The sequence below is a fragment of the Sorghum bicolor genome, chromosome 8, assembly GCF_000003195.3.
Source record: "Sorghum bicolor cultivar BTx623 chromosome 8, Sorghum_bicolor_NCBIv3, whole genome shotgun sequence".
NCBI lineage: Eukaryota > Viridiplantae > Streptophyta > Magnoliopsida > Poales > Poaceae > Sorghum > Sorghum bicolor.
The window spans coordinates 1879955-1889373 of NC_012877.2; the positions used below are offsets into that span (position 1 = coordinate 1879955).

At 40.6% G+C, this 9419-nt stretch overlaps 1 protein-coding gene across 1 annotated transcript; it reads right to left on the reverse strand.

Annotated features, from left to right (window-relative positions):
- On the reverse strand, positions 255-5586 carry LOC8071455 (trigger factor-like protein TIG, Chloroplastic). Its single transcript, XM_002442686.2, has 13 exons — positions 5241-5586; positions 4932-5015; positions 4256-4384; positions 3720-3808; positions 3389-3572; positions 2654-2744; positions 2218-2372; positions 1937-2029; positions 1645-1737; positions 1409-1489; positions 1184-1333; positions 960-1055; positions 255-696 (listed from the first exon to the last, which is right to left on the reverse strand). The coding sequence occupies exons 1-13, from the start codon at positions 5493-5495 to the stop codon at positions 619-621; spliced, it is 1578 nt and encodes a 525-aa protein (XP_002442731.1). The 5' UTR covers positions 5496-5586; the 3' UTR covers positions 255-618.

Here is a 9419-nt window from a genome sequence, read left to right on the forward strand (position 1 = left end):
ATAACTTCTATACAAAATAGCTTATGAAATACTATAAAATGGTAACTGAATTGTTGCTCATCCGCATACATTGCAAGCCACGGGGAAGCATCCGCATACATTGCACATTGCAAGCCACGGGGAAGCAGTAGCAACCAGCCAAGCATGCTTCCAACTCCACATTTTCATGTAGACAAAGAAATCCGTCGTGCACATAGTCCAACACATCACACCCAAATTGAAGAACTGAAAAAGGGAGACGACACAACAGAGCGGATGTAGAACTCTTGATTCAATTGAGAGAGAGAGAGAGCAGACCCAGTGCTAGAGGCTCCCACATGAGTGGGGTTTGGGGAAGGAAAAAACCGAGGCAAGGCTGATCTGTTGAAATGTGGATTACAACCTCTTAAAGACTGGGTACAACTTTTGTGAACTCGCATTGTACTTACAAAATATAGTATACTTCTTTCTTATGCTATATAGAAACAAAATCTTAATCACTGCACTGGTCTGCTATGCGCAAGATTCTTCATTGCATGGGTTGGTTGGCAAGGACCAAGGTCACTCACAAAATTGCCCACCGCCACACCAGCCATCTTTCTCACGTTCAGAGAGCCTTGACCCAGCAGCATCATAGACTCATCGCCTGATATACTCGACTGTACAGTTCTCCTTGAGCCATTCAAGCACCTTCGCTGCCTCTAGAACATCCTGGACCTGCATCATTGAATTCCACATAGAAATACATACAAATGAGGTTTTCCATTCATGGGAAAATATAAGGTTAGGCAGATAATCCCTTTTAGCATGGAACTTATGATTCACTGACAATTGACATCTGTGAGATGAAAAGACACTAAAAATAATATCAAGAAAATCAAAATTGCAGTTAAATCAGACAAAAAAAATAGCTAGGCTGCAGTTTAGACGTTTAGTGAAGGAACTCACAACCAGAAATACCCAAATCAAGGAATTAATACCTGTTGCCTGATGTTGTCCTCATCATAGTCTTGATTGTACTGTTTGAACTCTGCTATGGAGTTTTCAACTTCCTTGATGAGCTGTTCAGTAGAGTACTGCATGATGATTTGTTGTTATTAGTTAATGCTGATAAAAGATACTTCAACTAAAGGCGAAAGCTAGGAGGTTTGCTAGCATCAACTAAACACACAAAAAAAAAACGAAACCCAGGTATTATTGTTACCTGTAAATTCTCGGATTTGAAAACATCACCAACAGCCAGCATCTGTTTAATGATTCTTGTAATATTCTCCTTCTCATCTTCTAGGTACGCCTGAACTGACCTCTGGGTCGATAAGGATGCTAGCTGGTCTTTATCTAGCTTCCTTTCTGCCTGCAGGAATTAATAAATCTACATTATTCAGAAAGGGTTGGTTGAAAATTAGTTGATTGTTAGACAGTTGAGTACCTGAAGCTGCAGAAGTTTGGCTCCGTAAAGTTGTTGGCCTTGTTCTTGAAACAAGGCACGAGGAACATCAACCTCAACCAACTAAGCAAACCAAGGAGAGATTAGTGAAAATTTAAATGATCTTGGAGAGAAGGTGCAAAAGAATTTGAATAATTGAAGAAAGCATATCATGTTAATGATCTACCCTGCACCAAGACTTCAGAATTGATAGGTTGTCTCAGAAGTAAGAGCAATACCTTCCCGAGCTGATCAAGGATTGCATTATCGGTTGCTTGTTCTATGGCCATTTTCTCTACTTCTTTACATCTTTCCAAAATACGTCCTCGAACCTGCAATATTCAGAGGGGCTGATTACTAAGACAGAAAAGATAATCAACCAACAGCTATATGCTGTTCACAGTTTATAGATAATATTTGAATAGATGCACTAGGATCAAATGGCACTAATTTTCAAAAAAAGAAAAAAAAAGGTTTACTGGCACATGTCCAAGAAAGTTGAGTACGTTACTACAGAAACAAAATACAAACCTCGTCTATTGTAGTGCATCCTGGAAGAAGCTTTACAGCAAGTGAGTCACCCATTTCTGGCAACTCTCTGTAGAAGAGCTCTTTACACACAACCTACACCAATACATTGAAAATGGGATTGTGAGTACCAGGCTACCAGCTGCAGTGATAGAACCAAGGGAGTACACCCTCTGCTGATATTAATTGATTGTAATGAGTGTGTGATAAAGCACAAAGTGAAGTGATTAGTGAAAAGCATGAACACAAATCTTTGTCTGTGATCTTTTAGAAATAACACTCACAGTAAACTGTGCATGGACACCTCTTAGACTTTCTTGCTCAAATGACTCAGGGAACTGAATAGGAAATGATCTAGCTTCACCAGGACGAATCCCAATTAATGAACCAAGAAATCCAGGAACAAGGTTATTAGTTTCCTCAGTGTCCAAGTGGAAACCTGAAAAACATAGTAGGTATATTATAACACTGTGATTAAAAAAAAAAGAAATGCAAGGCAGTTGTCTCAGTTAGCATAGTAACTGGTGCACAAAGAAAACTCAGCAGGCATAACAAGTGTGGCATGACAGCATTTCTTTTAGGCACAGTAGTTTCTATATACAGCATTAGAATTTAGAATAACATTTTTTCTAATCAGGGATAACTCATAATAAATTTTAAAGGCAAAGTTATGAAAATAACATGTAAGTCAGATACGTGAAAAATTGAGTATTGACAAACCTGTACTCTCGGCAGATGAAATTTTTTCACCTTTAGAGCCATCACTGTTAATGCTGTCTGCAAAAATATCTAGTACCACCAGATCACCAATCTGCATATATCCAAGAAAATGAATGCGGTTAGATAACGCAATATCTGTTTATTGTTGAAGCTAGTAGCTTTTCAAAAATAAAAGCTTGTTGATTACAAGGAAACATTTGAAGGGGAAAGGGAACAAAGAACTCTAGACTCCAGTTGCATCTTGCACAGATAAACGTTACAACCATTTATTGAGCAAATGGATTTATGCCATAAAATGAGTACTGGCGCCAATATCAGATTAGGCCTGTACTGTAACAAAGCAAATTTGACTGTCGATAATTCAATGGAAAATTGCCAGCAAGGATCAGTATCTGTTTCTCAGAGGCAGAACAACCAGGGCTATCAACTTATCACTTCAGCTGAGAGCTAGCCGGTCACAGGTCCTACCAGTCTTGAACAGTATTGCCTATACTGGTTGGTACTATGAGTATTTAAGGTCAATTCGACAGAGTAGAGACAAAATAAGAAATAAGGGATATAAACGTACGAGAGGAACACAAAGAATATTGGAATAATGCAATAGTTGCTGAAAGTGCCTAGTTTCAAGTAAAATGAGTGGGCCCATGATTTGCTTCAAAACAGACATGCCTCATTACAAGAATAACTAACTGAGTGTCATTAGTTTGTTACAAACTAGAGTACCTATAGAATTACCTGGAGGCCTCTGTCAGCCACAACTCTAAGTAAGCCCAGAGCTTTATGACGTCGCTGAAGCTCTTTTTCTGCTGCCTTTTCTGCATCAACAGCTTCATCTATTTCAACGACAACTTTGAGGTTCTTATATTTGTCTTCGGATAACCATCGGACTTCAGGGACAACATCCACAGCAACATCATACCTGACCAAAATTTGACATTAACAAAGTATATGACCTCAAGATCACATGATCGATAGTGTATTAGCGTTGAACCTGTTCGTTGAGAACTGTCAATTTTCTTTAAAAAAAATGAAATGAGTAGGTCATATATATGGCAGAACTGTCTACCTAAACACATTGTCGAGTGAGAAAGAATTTCTCATATCATCAAACTGAGTAAGAATGCGAACAGAATCTTCTAATGCCCTCTCCTCTACCTTACACCCAAAAAAAGGAAGGCATTAGCTGGATAGATGTACGTAGTAGTAAGTGCATGTCATACAATATATGCCAATATGGAGGAAGGAAAAGTCATGGTTCAACAAGATATTCAGAGTTTCAGACTGCTGAAGTGATTTTGGAGATATATGGAGTACAGAAAGGTGCACATTGAATTTCTACATAAATGCTAGTAGATAGTGTTGCCTGCAGATCACCTTGCCAGTTGTCTGTTCAGTAGGGATGATGAAATGCTAGTAGATAATGCTGTCTGTTCAGTAATAATTGACAGATTCACCACAAAATCTTCACCATCACTCGAATGAGTATAATAAAAATATAGATTACCAAAACTAGATTTTGGTTTCCATGAGCACTTTGAAACCAACAGCTTATGATCATAGACATCAGAGATGCTTCCCCAAATAGGACTAAGAGTTCATTACCGAGGACAATGCTTGAGGAAGTGTATGTTTCAAGACAGCTTCAATTGTGGCATCCTGTACATGTTGCGGTCCTACATAGTTTATAAGAATGTTTTCTGGAATGATCTTCCCAGGCCGAAATCCAGGAACCTGTCAAGAAGAAACAGCATGGACATCAGAACAGACTGTATAATATACAGCATCACATGGTAAGTGACAACTGACAGACAGCATCCTACTCTGAAGAAACATCTGCACCAGTTTGGAATTCTGGTCTCTTTGAATGATGTCTAGTGTACTGTAGCTATGATAAATTGACGAATTTTGCACAAGTGGACAAATCCTGGAACTTGCAAGCAGCAGGGCTGACTGTTTGCAGTTTCAAAGCGCTTTATTTTACACAAAAAGGATGAGGCACAATTTTAATGAGAATGTTGAGCGTACACTTGGCCACACATCCAGAAAACTATCAGTGTGCTAAGCACTGCGTAGAGCATGACCCCATTCATAAGTACATGATCACAGAAGCATGTACCGATTAAATTTGAAGTAGTAAAGCTTAATGTCTTGCTGTGCCACGAAACATTTGTAACATAATCAACCTCCTGGAGGAACCAACCAATGTGTTTATAATTTCTTATGGGTGTACCCCCACTACTCATATCATACGTGTTTGCAGTTTGCACAGAAATGATACCTTAAAACGTTTCGCGTACTCCTGTAGCGTGGTTTGGTAACAGTCGTGAATGATGGAAGTAGGCACCTCCACGCTGAACTTAACCTGCCAAGAACGACACACGCACAGCCAGGTGGCCGTAAAAATCAAGCACGAAACTTTACCCACTGTTACTCACACTACCCATCACAGCAGCCTCCGTGGCGGCAAACTGCAAGATATGCAAACCATGGAAGCTCGAACAGTACGCGCCCTGCTTCATTGTTCATTCACCGAGCCGCAATCGCAACGTGGCGAGGCAAGGAAGGGGAAGGCGGGCGGGGGACTCACACTGGATCCAGGCTGCCGCGTCTCGGTGACACGAAGCGAGTCTCCGCCCCCGGCAGCGGCTTGGCGGAGCTCCACGACGGCCGAGGTGACGGGGAGCCGCCGCAGCAGCCTTTGCCGTCGTGAGGTGGAGGCGAGCGAGGGACTGTTGTTCCACGAGACGGAGACGGAGACGGAGGCCGCGCGGGGAGAGGAGAAATGCCCGTGTGGACGCGCGGCGGCCGAGGCAACTGCGGCGGCGACGGTGGACAGCTCCATGGTTTGGTCGCCGCTGCGCGGAGAGGAGGGGACAGGGGAGTGAACTAAAGCGGGCGCCCGGGATCAGCGCGGTTTGTGTGGCCGGCGCGACGTGTGTGGCGGATAAGACAAGAGATTTTGTCCTCTCGCGCCATCTCTGCCAATTTGAGAGCATTATTAACACTAGTATATTGCCCTACGACAACATTCAGATACCTACAAATTAGAACTCAAATATATACAAATGCAACCAAATTACATTGTAGAAAAGAAAGCAATATAACTGTTTCTCGTCAAAAATATTATCCATGCCTTAAGTTGGGTCAAATTAACTGCAGTACAAGAATGGTGGAACCCTATTCCTTCTCTAATGCCAACCGAGAATAGGCAGGTTGAGAAAGTTCAGTGCAAGATGGTTAGGAACAATCCTTCATTCACTGAAAACTGTTTTTTGTGTGCAAAAAGCAATAAGCTTGCCACTCCTAAAAACTGTTTTTTGTTTTGCAAAAGGCAATAAGCTTGCCACTCTCTGCGTATCCAAGCATGACCTTTCCCCCCAAGCCATCACCTGATAGTCACAAGTGTAATGTTTTCTAGTGAAATAGAAATGATACTGACCTAGTGAGCTCTCTGGAATCTAAAACTGCACTCAATTTGCAAGATAGATCATATGAGGTTGCGCATATCTGCAGAGGCAAGTTCACATGCAAAAATAACAATTGATTAAATAAAAAAATGTGTTCGTTAGCATACCTTGATTATAAAAGTGAAGTGGATCTTCAACTTTCTGCAAACAAACAGCAAAAACCTTCGTATTCATTGGCCTAAATAACAGAAATCTTCACATGCAAAAATAACAATTGATTAAATAAGAAAATGTGTTCGTTAGCATATCTTGATTATAAAAGTGAAGTGGATCTTCAACTTTCTGCAAACAAACAGCAAAAACCTTCGTATTCATTGGCCTAACTAACAGAAATCTTGATGCAAGTGTTAACATCCTCACCACATATAGAACATCAATGCTGACAGAACTTGGTGCAACACCCTCCATTCCCACAAGCAAAACGTTGTCTGAACCTTCCCCAATTGTCTTGTTGTTGACAATCTCCTATCTATTGGAGCACTGAAGGTACACAATTTTCCTTCTTACCTGTGCTGTCTCTGCTGACGATGCATATATGATATCATGGTAATTGCTTGATTTTGGTCAGCTGGCAAAACAATAAAAGGAATTAAAAAGAACATGCAGTCACTTCACATCGATCAAGAGCATTGACATTTACACATCATGGGCCATTCAAATATCATTCTTGTTTCACCGGATGATAAAGTATGCCCCCACCCCCACCCCACCTCCAAATCAAAGACAAATTTCCATACATTTTTTCAGTCATCTCTACCCCTGAAAACATAAATTATTCTTGGCCTAAATTTTTAAAAACCATAAATCTTGGCACCTAGAAAAATATAATTTGGTGATGTAGCATTCAATGATTTTGATAGCAAATGGCTAGGCACTACATCTGTCAGAGGCAGAAAAGGAGCTCCTAAAGTGACGTCAAACAAAGAACAGAGGATGAGAAAGCTCTACTGCTCTCCATGTTAGCAATGACTTAATAATTGAATATTGTAAGGGGATCTAAATTTACCTTGCATTGTCCATAGTGCTATGTTGAAGTCCTAGCTCTTTTACTGTTACCATCTTGCACATAGAGAAGAGAAAGGACTACTCACAACCATGTCCTAGTAATTTGTGAACACAGTAAACCCTATAAACAAAGTCTGTGCAGAGCTTCCTCCACATGAGCTTTATCAGAATTTGTGAATACCTGCAGTAACCAAATGTAGGTTGACACAAATGCTCTCTGTGACCATTTTGCCAAATATATCATTTCAGAATAGAGCAAGAAAACAGAAAAAATTGGTTGCTTTCGTACTATTTTTCTCTGTGGAATTGAAAGTTGGAGGGTCCTCAAAAAAGGGTCCAGTCTTAGATTTAAATGGCAAGGTATCATGAGTTTCTTTCTGGAGCTTAAATTGACACGAATCAAAGAATTCTATTGTTACCAGGTACCTTGGTGCAAATGCATTGCTTGACCATGAGTGTGCCAATTCAACTCTGCCATTTTGTCGAACATCTTCAGGGCTTTAAAGAGGACACTTTGCAACATCATTAGGGAGTACAAAAAAATCCATTGCAGGAGAACACAAAGCCCATTGTATTAGGAACCTGTATTGGATTATGAATCAGAAGGGGTTTAGGAAAGGAAGAGAGAAGAACCTGCAAGTGGTAGAGTACAAACATCCAGTGAGGTCGTGAGGGGCCATGCAGCACGAGGAGGGCCGGTGATCGAGCATGGCTCCATGCAACATGGCGAGGACTGCTTCCACGTGGCCTAGTTCATGGCTTCGAGCACGATTCCGAGAAGCATGGTGAGGGCCGCCGCCGTGCGTCTTGGAGCGAGGCGTCGAGGGCAGCGAGTCCTGCTGCCCTGGGCCTGGGAGGTTTTTTTCTTTCTATACGGTGATTTTTTTCTAGCGAGTCTCAGGAATCGAACCTGCGGCGTGCGGGGGATGACTCATGAGGGGAGGGAGCGGGTGTGAAGGGGGTGAGAAGCCTCGCATCAAACTTTGGTTCTAGGCCTTTGGATCTGACATAGTTGTTTTGTGAGCCCTTAATTTTAATGGAGATAAATTTTTGTGTGTAATTTTCTGGGTACACAATGGTTAGACTACTCAGCGAGGGACATTTTCCTTGGTAGATCTAAAATTATTTGAAGTGGTCAATTATAGTATAGATAATACACGTAGGTTGTTGTTGCTTTGTGCAACATCATTCAGATGTTTTTTTTACATTTTACATCTAACTTTGGAAAAAAATCATGTATTCATTTTCATCCAACATAATCCTTGAGAGCCTGTTCACTGGTCTGAAAACATATGTTTAGTGACTAATGGCAATAAGCCTATGTTTTTTATGTTGTTTCACAGTACACATCGTGTTTGCTTCAGCCTAGTAGGGAGCCAAGAACCTCACCATTTCAAAGCAGTGGGATACATGATATAGCAATTTTCACTCTATCTTCACTTTGAACTCTCACCATTTCAAAAATTTCTCAACCTTTTGGATTCAAGTGTTCAACCTTGAGGGTCATCACCTTCATCACATATATGTTTAGTTATTAAAGTTGAAAAACATCACAAAGTTATGGATTCCCCCCCCCCCCCCCAAATTCAGTCTAGGGACACTGTTTATACATGCATGCTCACTAATCTGTAGTGTTTATTACATATATATACGATTGAGTGTATATTATACAGTCTGTTCTACTTGGTAACTGAAGTTTTTGAAGATGGGCAAAACGTGTTGGATATATGATTGAGTGTATATTACATATATACGGTGGTGCATAGGTATAGATTACATCCGGTTTTTGCCATGATAGAGTAACTTGCAGTTTCTTTGCCCTACTTGGTAACTGAAGGATAATGGGATTGAGCATCAAAAATACACACTGAAGCATCAGTCCACAGTGGAAGGAAAAGTACTTCATCAAAGTTAGAAAAATCATCTGAATCTTCTTGGTATCATCCAGAGATAGCAACCTCTGCAGGTTACAATCAATTATTTAGAAAATATTAATGTCATTATTGGAGTCTTGCATCGAAAAAAATACAGGCAAGGTAGCCAATGATCTGGGTGAATTACCTTCAAATTCTCATAGCATATCTCAAGGTCATCATTGACCAAAAACCTGCTCAAACTGTGGATCACATTGCACATGTACTTTTAGGACTGCTGAATGTTGTAACATCAAAAATTTCATATCAGGATACCAAGCGCTGGCACATAAATAAATCACATATTGTAACTTAAACAGCAGATATGTACCTACTATGCAGTAAGGCGAACTGTTGTTTCCACTGGCCTACCACAGCTGT